General features: G+C 42.5%; 2 protein-coding genes across 8 annotated transcripts in view; one reads left to right on the top strand and one right to left on the bottom strand.

Annotated features, from left to right (window-relative positions):
- The window catches only part of LOC110283697 (tetratricopeptide repeat protein 39B-like), an 8655-nt gene extending 7367 nt beyond the window's left edge, over window positions 1-1288 (bottom strand). The window contains exon 1 of one of the 2 annotated variants that reach the window (XM_021149125.2): window positions 944-1288. The gene's annotated coding sequence lies outside the window, so the exon portion shown is untranslated. The remainder of the gene's footprint in view (window positions 1-943) is intronic. The other variant, XM_021149126.2, reaches the window with a different exon arrangement.
- A 93-nt stretch (window positions 1289-1381) lies between these two features.
- Window positions 1382-8640, top strand: Srsf7 (serine and arginine rich splicing factor 7). 6 transcript variants are annotated; one of them, XM_021149264.2, is made up of 8 exons: window positions 1382-1529; window positions 2671-2851; window positions 3254-3430; window positions 4313-4387; window positions 4469-4546; window positions 5976-6029; window positions 6512-6547; window positions 7122-8640. In XM_021149264.2, the coding sequence occupies exons 1-8, from the start codon at window positions 1502-1504 to the stop codon at window positions 7174-7176; spliced, it is 684 nt and encodes a 227-aa protein (XP_021004923.1). In that variant the 5' UTR covers window positions 1382-1501; the 3' UTR covers window positions 7177-8640. The 6 variants fall into 6 exon arrangements, with proteins under 6 accessions (XP_021004923.1, XP_021004922.1, XP_021004921.1 ...); XM_021149263.2 differs by having other exon boundaries at window positions 4469-4570; XM_021149262.2 differs by having other exon boundaries at window positions 4469-4579.
- The last annotated feature ends 6174 nt before the right edge of the window (window positions 8641-14814 follow it).

Genomic DNA, 14814 nt, shown 5'->3' with positions numbered 1-14814 from the left:
GTATCTCATGCCCTCTTCTGGTGTGTCTGAAGACAGCCACGGTGTACTCGTATAAATAACAAATGAATCTTTTTTTTTTTAAAAAGAGTCTCATGCTTTATTGACCAAGTAGGACTCCTTTAGAGAAAGCACTCCACACCTGAATCCACACACAGCAAATGAAAACGGAGATGAAATTCACGTACCTAGAACTTCCTCTTTTATGTGTAAAATTTCCAACCCTTGAGTATTCCAAGTAGTTACGATGTGATTTTTTTTTTTTCTTTTTTGGTTTGTTTGTTTTTTGGGGGTTGATAAAAAGAACTTGGGCTGGTGAGATGGCTTAAGAACGCTGACTGCTCTTCCTAAGATCATGAGTTCAAATCCCAGCAACCATATGGTGGCTCACAACCACCTGTAACGAGATCTGATGCCCTTTTCTGGAGTGTCTGTAGTCTGCTACAGTGTACTTACATATAATAAATAAATAAATCTTTAAAAAAATAACTTAGCTCTCTTTTTAGAGTTGAATTTTGGCAAATGCAGAATTCAAAGGCAGATTTTAAGCAAATCAGGGAGGTTGATACCTATTGAGTGGCTGAGCTGTAAGGTTTTAAGTAAAAATTCACACACAACTTTTTAAAAATCCAAAGCACTAGAAGGGAAAAATAAATTTGTGCTTCAGATGCAAGAATTGTCTCGGCTCAGTATGCTTGCAAACTTTTACAGTTTTGCCACAACTTTAACATTGCCAGAACCCCTTCTCCACAACCCTATCCCTTTGTTTCAGCAAACCCCCAAGTATTCAGATCAAACTTAGAAATTAGTGACTCACAGTGCAAATAGGAGAGGTATTATGCAGACTCCCCGGGGGAAGTCATCCCTTTTGAGGCCCGTGATGCAATAACCATTAGACATAACTGTGGAGTAAGGGTTATTTTCACTCTGGTCGTAGTTTAATTACCTCTGTTGAGCCTTAAAGATCACTGAACACAGACTAGGCCAGGTACCCCAAAGGTGGCGACGGGGACAGCAGCGGTTAAATTTTACAGACTTTCACAGAACGGTCTAGTGTACCTGTACTTAGGTTACGGTCGCTGTCAGTGCCTAGATTAAAATGAAGAGGTAAAAGGGTTGGGAGAGGTTAGGAGGACCCACAGGGTTCAGGAAAGGGGAAGGGGAGGGGAGGGAGCAGGAGACCGCCGGAAGGCCACAGGTTTATGGGCAAGATCCCGGCGTTCCCATGGAAACGTATCCCTCCGCTCCGCTCGCAGAGTCCGGCTCTTAGTTCCCTCCGCCCCGCCTCTAGGCTGTTTCCGCCCAGCTTCTTTGTGCCGCGCAGAACGTTGACACAACGCATGCGCAGAAAAAAGAATCCCCGCCCGCCGCCTATATAAGCGCGACTCCGGCCTCTTCCTTGTAGTGCCGCCGGGATTGCAGGCAGAGGAGGTCGCGCAGCCGCTTCCGTGCTACTCGTGCTGTGAGCATTCCAAGCTAGAGCCGAGTACGCGGGCCGGCCATCATGTCACGCTACGGGCGGTATGGAGGAGGTAAGCGGCCAGGGCCCCAGGGGAGGACGGTGCTGCCCGCCGACCGAGCAGAGCGAGGCCGCAGGGGCGGCGCGGCGGTTAGAGACGGTTATTCCGCGTGCGTAATGGCGGCTCCTGCGCACGCTGTACGAAGCCCGAGGCCGCGGGGGCGGGGAGAAGGAGGGCGAGCGGGACTGGAGGGCATGTGTGCCGCTTAGGGCCCCGGCGCTTGGCGCCTTTTGGTCTCGCCTGGACAGGCCGAAGCCTGGCGGGGTCGTTGTGCCATTTCTCCGCGCTGCCGCCCGCCTCCACCCCCCCCCACCCCCCGCCCTCGGCGGCGACGGCGGCTGCCATTTTGAGCACATTGACGACCGTGGTGGCGCATTTCCTCAGCGCTTTCCCGCCACTGGAGCCGGGGGGAGTGATGATGGGCCGGGCTGGAGACGAAACGAAACCGGCAGCTGCGAGCTGCGCGTCGTCCAACAATTGGTCGGCATGAGGAGTAGCGCGCGAGGGGAAGACCGCTGCAAGCGGCGACGGCTTTTTTTTTTTCCTCTTTTTTTTTTTTTTTTTCTGCCGTTTCGAGCGTGGCTTCTGGCTCTGGGGCGGGGACTCGGGTGAGCCTGCGCCTGCTGTGGAAGCCGGGAACTGGCTCGGCCCTGATCCTCGCTGTAGACCTCTCCGCAGGCCCGGCCGCCGGAGCCCGCGCGCTGTTGTGCCCGAGGCTGCGGGGACTCGGGGGGCGGGGCCGGGCCGAGCCCCACCTCCACCCCGCACGCCTTAGGTCTACCTTGCTCCCGCTGCAGTCTCCCAGGGTTTCCGTCCTATAAGAACGCCAGAACTTGGTCGCAGGTCTGGCTTTCCAGTCTTTTACGCTGTAAGATTTAGTACTTGGTGAAGACCTCTAAATAAAAGGAGCCAGACCTGGTGGCGCACATCTTTTGGTGCTAGCTGCCTGGGGGAGGTTGAGGCCTGAGAGTGGTTTAAGCGATGTATAGCTAACATATTCGTAGGGTGGCTCCGAGTAGATCGCTTAGCTGGCTCAGGGTCTCCAAAACAAAACGTGTACATTGCACAGCTCTTGAAGGGTGGTCTGTTTTAAAGAAATGAATTCCAAGTTACACGTTGAATAACATTTGTTCTGTTTACGTTTTTTAAACAGAAACCAAGGTATATGTTGGTAACCTGGGAACTGGTGCTGGTAAAGGAGAGTTAGAAAGGGCATTCAGTTACTATGGGCCCTTAAGAACTGTGTGGATTGCCAGAAATCCTCCAGGATTCGCCTTTGTGGAATTTGAAGACCCTAGAGATGCAGAGGATGCAGTTCGAGGATTGGATGGGAAGTAAGTGGGTTGTTTTTCAAATTTCTTTAAAATATTCCCTTGGGCTGGATAAGTAATCTTGGTGCTAATCATAGATTCTCTGGGGGTGGACTTTATTTTTTGATAGTGTCTCTGGCCTATGTTGGCTTGGAACTCAACATATAGCTGAGGTGGTGGTTGGAGCCCTCATTCTGTCAGCCTCTCACATGCCTTACCCTTCAGGCACTTGAAAACTTAGGACTAAAGGTGGAATTGGCAGAGTTTTGTAAACAAAAGACTAGCCCATGTAGAGAGAATGAGCAGTTGACATTTTTAAAAATTAATTTTTTATTAGATATTTTCTTTATATACATAGCAGTTAGTATTTTTAAATCTAGAAGTCATGTGTGTATTCTAACATTAGCATTTTCTTATGTTTTGTAGAGTGATTTGTGGTTCTCGAGTGAGGGTTGAACTATCAACAGGCATGCCTCGGAGATCTCGTTTTGATAGGCCACCTGCCCGTCGTCCCTTTGATCCTAATGATAGATGCTATGAGTGTGGTGAAAAGGGACATTATGCTTATGACTGTCATCGCTATAGCCGACGAAGAAGAAGCAGGTATTTAATTAATGAAGGAATGGTTGGTATTCTAGTTAATCAAAGTAATTCTTTTATTAGCAAGGCAGAAACTAGTGTTTTTCTATAAGCTTGAATGTTAATTGTACAGGTGTATTTTACAATTTTTGTTTAATTAAAAATGTTACTATATTAATAATCAACCTGGTCAAAACCTTTCAGGTTTCTTCGTTTGAGTCAGTCGCCTTGATTCAGAATGTCACGAGCCTTATGATATCATGCTGAGGCGCCTTGCAAATCCGACAATTAAGATCCTCCTAGACCTTGAGGTGATCAGCATAAGAGGCCAGATCCCCTCGAGTCATCTACACCTAGCTTCACCTTATTCTTTAAAGGGCAGAAAATTTGAGTCGGTGATCGCCGTAACAGTAAATTTGGCTTACAATTGGGGCCCCCTCCGCTTTAGAAAGAGGAACACCAGATTGACCACATTCCCAACTAGAAAAATCTTCTTGCGTCAATCAAGCCTCATCTGGCTCTTTTGGCTGTCAGTTTGATCGTCGTTAGATTGAAGAAAACATCTAGATGCAGCGATCGGCTATAGATACTTCTAGATCATCTAGATCTACTAGACCTACTACTAGACCATGGGCCAAAGAGGGTCGACCTGCAAACTTGCAAGGTTTATTTTAAATACACATTATGGCGTTTTATATTTTGTAATTCTAAGTTGTAATTCAGCTTTTAACAAATCTTTTTTTAGGTTAGTAAAAAAAAAAAAAAAAAAAACTTAATAGGCCCAGAGTTTTTCCAAATGAGATACTAAATTTTAAATAGTCTTGAGATTTGATTTCAGCAGAGGTACACAAACACTAAAACTGAGTTATCGTCTAATATGTTGTATTTTTCTAACTTGAAAAATAGGTCACGATCTAGATCCCATTCCCGATCCAGGGGAAGGCGATACTCTCGCTCCCGCAGCAGGAGCCGAGGACGGAGGTGAGAAATCTGTAAAACTCAAAATTTAACAAGTGGGAAAAAGTAAGACAGATGGGCTTAAGAACTTCTTTTAATTTTTAGGTCGAGATCAGCATCTCCTCGACGATCAAGGTCTGTGTCTCTTCGTAGATCAAGATCAGCTTCACTCAGAAGATCTAGGTCTGGTTCTATAATAGGATCGAGGTATTTCCAGTATGTAGCACATTTTTCCTGCTTACTAGTAGATGGATTGTCGTAGCTTTAGTTATCAAGACAGAGTTTCTCTGTGTAGCCCTGGCTTGTAGACCAGGCTGGCCTTGAACTCAGATCTACTTGCCTCTGCCACCTAAGCACTGGGATTGAAGGTGAGGGCCACCACTGGATCCTGGCTGGATCGTCTTGTCTTGGTGACACAGTGAAGTATTCTTCATTCAAATGGGGTGCTTCAATATTAGAGTGTGCACACCTGTACTCCTAGCACTGAGACTAAATCACTTGGACCTGGGGATTGGAGGACAAAAAAGGTACATGCCCCATCTCAAAACAGTTTTCTCTAAAAAGTAAATTATTTTAGCCAGATAGGATGCTATCTCCATGAAGAAAATTGTGACAGAGCTTGCCATCAAACCTGATAACTTGCTTAAACTTGGAACCAATGTAAAGGGAGGAGAGACCCAATTTCCCCCAAATTGCTCTCTGACTTCTAGAGATGGTGACATTACCTTCTCTACATATACTCTGAATAAGTGAATGTAAATTTAAAACATTTTGGAAAGAGTAAGTTTGAGAGTAGGGAGGGAGCCAGGATCTGCCTGCCTCTTAATCTGAGATTAAAAGCTGAGTGGACTTTTTAGTTGAATGAGACAACATTTTTTTGTGTGTGTACCCCTAGCTGTCCTTGCTCTGTAGACCAGGCTGGCCTTAAACTTGAAGGGATCCACTTGCCTCCACCTCCCAAGTGCTGGGATTAAAGGTGTTGTACTACCACCTGGCCTGAATTAGGGGTTACCCTTACATTTGGATTCAATGTATTTAAGTCAATTTTACTCCTATTCATTGTAAGAAGTCCTTAAAAGGTTATAACATGTTTTTTATAAATAGGAATTTCTACTATGGATGAAGCAGTTGTGTGTAAAAGCCATTTTACTGCTGTTTAAAACTCATAAATTAATCAATTTGAGAAAGTTACTGAACCATCTCTAGATAGACTTAATTATAGGGTCCCAAGGTTTTTTTTAAAAGATTTATGGCCAGCCTAACTTGACTTGACAAACTACAGACCTTTAACTCTTGATAACCAGAATAAAGTTAACTTAGTAATTGGATAGAACCACTTGATAATTGTGGTATAAGAGTTTGAGAATGGGACTGTTGTGCCTCCATAGAAGTAGTGACCAAACTGTACATGATGGATGTAGTCATATGAAATAGTGGTTCACTGTGTATTTGAAATCTCCCTGTTGGATCATCTGTGCTACATTGGATAGACGGAAGGCAAGACTTATGCAGCAATTGTCTCTACTCTTTCTATCCTATCTATCCTATCTGGGAAGGTGCTCGGTTATAAAGGCATTCTTGTGTAATTGTGTCCCCTTTTCTTTTTATTAAGATCCCGCTCAAGGTCGAGATCAAGATCCAGGTCTATTTCACGACCAAGAAGCAGGTAGGGTCAGACTATCTGATTTAGTGCTCTTATAATTAATTATATAGCACCAATATCCAAAGAGGTCAAAGTGTTGAAAATTATTGAGAAATGGGTGTTAGCCCAAAGCTTGGGTGTTAAGATACCTGTACCTTGTTAATCCAATTGAGAACTTCATTTATACATGATCTATTGCTTGGCTGAATTTATGGAGAAATTAAGGTTATGTGACATTTTACTTTGGAGGTAAAGCCCTAAAAATTGTAGGTGAATAGAGAAGAGAACTGTGCTTTAGAATAATATAAAAGATGGACTGTAATTATACAGCAGTTCACTAGTTCATGGAAATGTAAGCCCTTTCAAATTGGCTTTTTAAAAGAAATGAGACTGGCTCTGAAATTTTATCTGTAATATGACAATTTATTGTAATTTGGGGGGGTTGTAGTAGGATTAAAAAGATTGGTTGGTGCTTTTTCTTACTAGAATTTCTCATGTTTTAACAGCCGATCAAAATCCAGATCTCCATCTCCTAAAAGAAGGTAAGCTAAACATTTTGTTGCCAAACCTTGTCAAAATGTGGCCTCCTGGAGAACAACTGCCTACTCTAGCCTTTGAACTCTTTGGAAAATTGGTGCTGTATAGATTGGATATATTTTTAAATGATGGCTTTTTATTTCGTATTAAAACTTTAGTTTAACCACATGTGTTAGAAAAGTGTAAGGTGTTTTAGTCTTGAGTGTCTTGTAGCAATGGCATGCTTAAGGAACATTTTTTATGTATATGCATAATAGCTGAAGAGGAAATGTGCATACAATGAAGAAATTTGAAAATAGTTGCAAATTCTATAATTCTAACACCTATGTCAGGTGGAGGTCTGATATCTTTGGCCTCTCTAGGCACTTGCATTGATGAGCACAAAGCCCACACACATAATTAAGTCTTTAAGGAAAAATACCAAGCAAATTCAAAAGAGGGGATATATGGTTTTGTGTTAGATCTTTGGTAGAAGGTATTCGATCCCTTTGAATGTACTGAACTATTGAATTGCTCTGACTTGTACACAGGAAGCTTCATTACACTAATTGGTTCCAAACTTAATGTTTTTCTTTTTAGTCGTTCCCCATCAGGAAGTCCACACAGAAGTGCAAGTCCAGAAAGAATGGACTGAAGTTCTCAAGTTCACCCGTTAGGGAAAAGTTATTTTGTTTACATTATTATAAGGGATTTGTTATGTCTGTAAAGTGTAACCTAGGAAGGATCATCAACCATCTAATCAAAATGGATCTGGATTATTACTCTGTAAAATTCACAGCAGTAAATATTGTTTTTGTTGAATGTATTAACATCTTATGGTCTGAAAATGTGGGTTTTTATTTGACACGTTTAAATAAAATGTTTCTAACTAGATGTCTTGATTTTTGTGTTCAATATTAATACTTTTCAATTGGGTAAGCATCAGGCAAGGTAACAATCAAGAAAATTATTGGCCATATTTATATGGGCCTGTATTCAAAGTTTAATGGTGTTAAACATCATTAACTGTTCTATACATAACACTGGCCAGGATCTGAAAGGGCTTTGAAATTTTCATTTTACTCTTGTAAGATGATCTTTGAGTCCTTAATAGCATGAGTGCATCATGTCAGATCTCTAAATTGAGAATTGGTGTTAACAATTTGGAATTGTTAAGATTAGAGGGACCACTGATAAGCCTACAAATTGGTGCATGACAGGAAATAAGCAGAGTTACTGACATGTCAAGAAGTAGAAACTTGATTTCTAGAGGCTGAGATTTTAGTAGTGTAGTTTTTCAGGCTATTTAGTTGGGTTGATTCTGCTCAATGTACTTTTTCTTTTCCTTTCAAACAGCCAATTTAATACCAAAAAATGCATGTTTGAGGAATTGTCTGAATTTGGAACAAAACCTTGTAAACCAGCTTTGCAAAATTATCCAGCCCCAGTCCTCTGTTCTTTTGAATGGATTGCCTTATCCTGTGCAAAAACCTGTTAATATCTGAGCTAGATTTTGTATGAAGCTATGTGTAATTGGCAGACTTATCTGTTGCACTTCGTTAGCTTGGTTACGGACATTGTTCTATTTTGCCAAGCTGGTATAAAGAGATGTCAAGCAAAGTGTTAATAAGACAAAGCAGTTTTGTAAACCTTACATATTAGCATTTCATGTAGCTAAGGATTGTTATGTTTTTGTTTTGGGTTTTTCCTCCTTTGGTAGTGTCTGGTAGACCTTAGAATGGTGTAGCCAGTAGGAGGTTCTTACTCAGACTTTAAATATATTATGCATAATAGGGCAGTAATGGTCATTTTCAAGCGTTTTTTGGACAAGCTTTTTACTATATTTCTTAGCCTTGGTGTAAAAACAATAGCACAGGAATCTGTCCTTGTCTATTTTAGGCTTTTTCATCGAAGTTGCCCCAAATTTATTTGGCTGAGTGGTCACTAGTATGTTGAAAGTCATTTGGGTTCTGTTTTTAGAATTTGACTGGTTGAATAAGTGGTTGGTATGAAGCTATGTGTAATTGGCAGACTTATCTGTTGCACTTGGTTAGCTTTAATTGTTCTGTATTCGAAAAAAATTAAGTTTGTTCAATAAATTTGCAGAGATTGAACAAATCCTGATATTCAGTCTTTGGAAGTATATCTGAACCAAAATACAACCCATGTAGCCTTTTAAGATTAACTAGTAGTAGCATTCTAGATATATACAACCTAAAGGGATGAGAATGGAGTAAAGCATCTTAGTAAAATGAACAGTTAAGCTTTTACAAGAGCTTGGGCTGTGTAGGCAATCAGACACCTGTTTGGTGGTATCCAGTCGATTTAGTACACTTTTAAATTTCTGGTAGTTGGGACCACCACTACTAGACAAACAGGAAAGTGCTGATACTTTTTTTTTAACACTAGTTTAAAATAGCCCAGGCCCTGTTGTGAATGTATGTATGTATTATTTTAGCCTTTGGGGAATGAAGCCATGAAGATCAGGAACCTACGGTCATTCTAGGCTACATAAGCCATTGGCATTCTGGAGTCTGAAGCTGGAGGGATCTAGAGATAAAGTGCAATGTGGGCTACAGCCTGAGGCGGCTCATGCCACCCACATCTACCTCTAACCCCACCAGGGTTTATGTAGTCTTGGAACTCACTGTAGAACAGGCTGGCCTTGAACTCCGATTGGCCTGCCTCCTAGTGTTGGGATTAGAGGCAGGCGCCACCATTCCCTGGCTCAGCAGCCTGAGACTGGGACATCCCAGTTAACCCTCCGGAAACCCCCACCCCATCCTCCCTCCTGCTTCTATGAGGGTGCTCGCTCACCCACTCCCGCCTCTCTACCCTGGCATTCCCCTACACTGGGGCATTGAGCCTTCACAGAACCAATGGCCTCTCCCATTGGTGTCCGAGAAGGCCATTCTCTTACATATGCCATGGGTTCCTTCATGTGTACTCTTGGTGGCTTCTTGGGAGCTCTGAGGTGTCTAGTTGGTTGATGTTGTTCTTCCTATGGGTTTCAAACCCCTTCAGCTCCTTCAGTCCTTTCTCTTAACTCCTCATGCTCAGTCCAATGGTTGGCTGTGAGCATCCACCTCTATTTGCTAGGCACTGGCAGAGCCTCTCAGGAGACAGCTATATCAGGCTCCTGTCAGCAAGCACTTCTTGGCATGTACAATAGTGTCTGGGTTTGGTGACTGTATATGCAATGGAATCCCAGGTGGGGCAGTCTCCTGGATGGCCTTTCCAGCAGTCTCTGCTCCACACTTTGTCTCCTGTGAATATTTTGTTCCCCCTTCTAAGGACTGAAACATCCAGACTTTGGTCTTTCCTTTTGAGCTTCACGTGGTCTGTGAATTGTATCTCGGGTATTCTGAGTTTTAGGCTCATAACCACTTATGAGCGAGTGCATACTGCGTGTGTTCTGCGTTTGTGACTGGGTTACCTCACTCAGGATGATACTAATTCCAGCCTTTTGCCTAAGAATTTCATGAAGTTGCTTTTAATAGCTGAGTAGTACTCCATTATGTAAATTTACCACCTTTTCTGTATCCATTCCTCTGTTGTAGGACATCTGGGTTCTTTCCAGCTTCTGACTATTATAAATATGTGTCCTTGTTATATGTTGGAGCATTTTCTGGGTATATGCCCAGGAGTGGTATAGCTGGGTCCTCAGATAGTACTATGTCCAATTTTCTGAGGAACCACCAGACTGATTTCCAGAGTGGTTGTACCAGTTTACAATCCCACCAACAATGGAGGAGTGTTCCTCTTTCTCCACATTCTCACAAGCATCTGCTGTCACCTGAGTTTTTGATCTTAGCCATTCTGACTGGTGTGAGGTGGAATCTCAGGGTTGTTTTGATTTGTATTTCCCTGATGACTAAGGATGTTGAACATTTCTTTAGGTGCTTCTCAGCCATTCGGTATTCCTCAGTTGAGAATTCTTTGTTTAACTTTGTTCCCCATTTTTTAATAAGGTTATTTGTTTCTCTGGAGTCTAACTTCTTGAGTTCTTTGTATATATTGAATATTAGCCCTCTCTCAGATGGACAATTGGTAAAAAATCTTTTCCCAATCTGTTGGTTGCCATTTTGAGACTGGGACTCTTCAACAACAACAAAAACCCACCTTTTTATCTTCGGGTATAGAATGAGGGAGGCATAGCTCCCCCATCAGGCTTTGAACAACTATATTAAGTGATAAGCTTTCTTTTTAAGGTATAATATATGCGTTGCATATGTAGTGCAGGTGCTCAGAGAAGAGAACATTGGATCTCTGGAACATGTTACAGGTGAGCCACCTGATAATACTGGGAGCCCAACCTGGGTCCTCTTATAGTTGTCTCTCCAGCCCCTTTGATTTTGCAAGTTGATAAGGCCCAGAAAGTATCAAATTGGCCGTTGGCATAAAAGAAAAATGACCTGGGATAAGTAGAGTTTATATTAGGAAAAAGAAGCAAAGGTTTAATACTAGACTTGCTATGGAGTATTTTGAAAAGTGAAGATGACTAATAACTAGGATAGTATTTTAGTATAAAACCATCATCTAAGAACAGAGCTTTTTTAAGGTAGGATATCACTTGTCCAGGCTGCTCTGAAATTGTTTGTTTTTTTCCGAGACAGGGTTTCTCTGTATAGCCCTGGCTGTCCTGGAACTCTCACTCTGTAGACCAGGCTGGCCTTGAACTCAGAAATCCGCCTGCCTCTGCCTCCCCAGTGCTGGGACTAAAGGCGTGCGCCACCACGCCCGGTGACTTGGAACTCTTGCTTCACTGGTGATTTCATGAATGCTGCATGATCGTATCCTCTCCCTGCTTTTCCAGTTTTACTTTTTCTGAAACAGTTGCCCTGCCTGTTCTCAACATTGTAACAGGCTGACCTTGAACATCCTGAGTGTTGGAATTACAAGCACCCGCCAACATTCCTGCCTGACTTTGGAGTTTTAAAGCTGTTTTTTGTTTTTTTTTGTTTTCAAAGACATGCTTTCTCCATGTAGCCCTGGCTGTCGTGGCGGACGCATCTGCCACTGCCTCCTGAGTTTATTCTGGTTTATTCATCTGGTAAGAGAGAGGGAACATTTACAGTCTACTTGTAGTTTTGAACCTTTTGTTAAGTTGCAGGCTGGGCTCCAGTGATCTGCTGCTGCCGCCTTCCACTACAGATGCATCAAATCCCAGCTCTAGCATTTTCTTTCTCCCTGTAACTTAGCATTAAGCATTTTAACTTTTAACCTCCCTATTTTTTGTGTCTTGATAAACTCATTTATATTTAGTGCTGAATAATAGTTGAATATTCCAGTTCCCTTTGCCTGCTGGAGGATGTTTTAGTGACTTCCTAGTTTTGGTAATTAAGAGTAAAGCTACTCAGGCTGGAGAGATGCTCAGCGGTTAAGAGCGCTTGGCTGTTCTTCATAGGTCCCGAGTTCAATTCCCAGCAACCGCATGGTGGCTCACAACCATCTGTAATGGGATCCCATGCCCTCCTCTGGTGTGTCTGAGGACAGCTGCAGTGTACTCACATACATAAATAATAATAAAAAAATTTAGAAAAAAGAATAAAGTTCCTCTACCATTAAAGTAGTGGTTTTGTGTAGACATTTAACACCTTTAGATAAAAACAAGGAACACGATTGCTTACTTCTGAATGTGAGGTGAGCAGTTCAACAGTGATCTCCAGTACTAATCTGGCTGATCTCATCTGGCTAAAAGGGTGTCCTCTTCCTTCATCACACCATGTATGTCTCTTTCAAAGCTGTGTGCTCTGTCAAAAAGGATGACCTCTCCCCAGTAGCGGACAGTTTTCAGTCCAGTGAATACAAGTAGCCATGTTCCCTGCTAGATCCTCTGCAGCTCTCGATGTTTGTAAGAAACAGCCCCGAACCTTCTCACATTCCTGGTCTCGGGTTAGAGCTCTTTCTTTCTCTGACCAACATGGACTGTGGAGCAACTGTAAGTATGGATGATTGTAAGTTACACTGTGGAGGCTAGGAACTGAAATGGAGTCCTCTATAGGCAACAGTGGTCTTCACTCCTAAGCCATCCCTCCAGCACTTTGTTTTTGAGACAGCATAGCCCTCACTGGCCTGGAATTTGGTATGTAGACCAGGCTGGCCTTGAACTTGCATTGATCCACCTACCTTTGCTGGGATGGAAGGTGTGTCTACCCAGCCTGGCAGTGGCCTATTGGTTTGTTGGTTTGGGTTGTTTGTTTTTTGAGACTGAGTTTTTCTACTTAGCCTGGTCTATTTTGAGACTGTAGATCCTTGCTGGCCTCAGATTCAGAGAGCTGTCTGTCTCCACCTCCTGTGCTGGGATTAAAGACCTTCACCACCATACTTGGCTTTCCTAGAGGGTTTTTGAGGAGTGTAGTAATGGAAATCTAGTTCCCTACTGATGGATTGAGCAATTTCTAATCATTACCACAGTTAAGTGAATACAGTTACGCAGCTTAGCTTGGGTGAGCATATGTATCCAGAATAACTAATCCTAAGTTTCAGAGAATATGTGTACATTTTTATTTTTGGTGAGTGTTAGTTTTCCCTGGTGGCAATGGGTAGGCATTCCTGAGTTTCCATATTTGTCTATTTAGTGGGCCTTTCAAACTTATGATTTTTACATATCTTGTGTTGAGAACTGATAGCATATTTTTTTCTTCTGAATCACTACATTTTAGTTATACAAAATAATAGGTTTACAGCCGGGCGTGGTGGCGCACGCCTTTAGTCCCAGCACTCGGAAGGCAGAGGCAGGCGGATTTCTGAGTTCGAGGCCAGCCTGGTCTACAAAGTGAGTGCCAGGACAGCCAGGGCTACTCAGAGAAACCCTGTCTCGAAAAAAACCAAAAAAAAAAAAAAAAAAAATAGGTTTACAACATTTTCATACATTTAAAATACTTGGGTCAGCTTTCTCTTCTTCATACCCTTCCCTTTTAAATTTATAGTAAATTAACCCTTTCAGGAAATTTTCTATTGTGTTCAAAGTGCCTAATTTCCTTAGTTTCAATGTCCTTGAGTTTTACCAGTGGGACTCTTCATTTACCATTCTGTTTCTTTTACCATTTCAGTTACCATTCTGGGTTCAACTGTTAGCACCTGTATTGTGGCTCTCAACTATCTGTAACTCTAGTTCTAGGGGATCTCATGTTCTCTGGACACTGTATGCACAAAGTACACACATGTACATGCAGATAACACACACACACAAAAGATTCTCATCTGTGCTAACCCTGAATTCTGGTTTTGAAAGTACTGCTCAGAAAAGGTCTGTGAAATTGCTGTGTGTGCAAATGTATGTGCAAAAGGTCTATAAAGTAAGACCAGGTAAGAGCCTGGCCTAAGAGCTCTCATTTCATGACTGTCAGCTCCCTCCTATATTATACTGGAGGCTCCTTGGTTGTGAGTCTCAATTACAAAGGTTTGAAAGTGTCTGGGTTGGGTCCTATTCAAGGAAATCTATCCTAGACAACAGTAAGGTTTCAGACATTAAAAAGTTCTGCATATTCCAGCACCTAGGAGGCAGAGTCAGGCAGATCTCTGAGTTCAAGGCCAGTTGGATCTATATAGTGAGTTCCACCAGCCAGAGTTACATATTGAGGCCCTGTTTCAATCAATCTTCAGGGATTAAACTGTGTACAGCTGAGGGGAAGGTAATGGGCAGTTAGCTCATCCTGTGTGGGAAGAATGATCAGCACTGCTTCCCTCCCAACTAAGATATGTCTAATGTCCGTAGTTTGATTTAGGCCGCTGTCATCTGAAATGCCCTTTTCTTCTGTATCCTGGCACAAATCTAAAACCTTTCCAAACTCCTTGAATATTCCAAAATGATGTTTGTTTGCTTTTAATGCTGACAGACTGACTTGGCTGGGGACTCCTAAATAAGCCTCAAGATGACTGCGGGCCACCAGAAAGAGGAATAAATAGCTACAGGGTTGGGACTTTTCTTGCCATTCTCCACAGTCCAGGAAGGGAAGAGGAACAGAAGATTGTATTGATCACCAGTGGCCAATGATTTTAATCAATGGCTTATGTTAATAAGTCCTCCCCCTAAATAATACAAGAAGGCCAGCAAAACAGATCCTTGAGTAGAAATGCTTGCACAAGGATTAACAACTCATTTGCTCCCAGGACCCCATAGGTGACAAACGTGGTATATCTGAGGGGTTTCTAGAATGGGTTTGTGGTGAGAAGACTCACACAGAATGGACAACCACTCTTTGGGTTGGAAGCCTAGGTTGAATACAATGGAAAACTAGCAGAAGCACTGGCATTGATCTTGAAAGACCCACAACGTGAGGACTCCCTC

Source organism: Mus caroli, chromosome 17 (assembly GCF_900094665.2).
Source record: "Mus caroli chromosome 17, CAROLI_EIJ_v1.1, whole genome shotgun sequence".
Lineage (NCBI taxonomy): Eukaryota > Metazoa > Chordata > Mammalia > Rodentia > Muridae > Mus > Mus caroli.
Note: the sequence above shows the minus strand (reverse complement) of the source record. Positions and strands in the feature narration are given on the sequence as shown.

Excerpts from the sequence above, each read along its gene's own strand:
- Srsf7 (XM_021149262.2), top strand. The coding sequence starts at position 1,502 with ATGTCACGCTACGGGCGGTATGGAGGAG. Across the intron at positions 4,580-5,975 it reads ATAGGATCGAGGTATTTCCA|ATCCCGCTCAAGGTCGAGAT; the intron begins GTATGTAGCACA and ends CTTTTTATTAAG. Across the intron at positions 6,548-7,121 it reads TCTCCATCTCCTAAAAGAAG|TCGTTCCCCATCAGGAAGTC; the intron begins GTAAGCTAAACA and ends TTTTCTTTTTAG.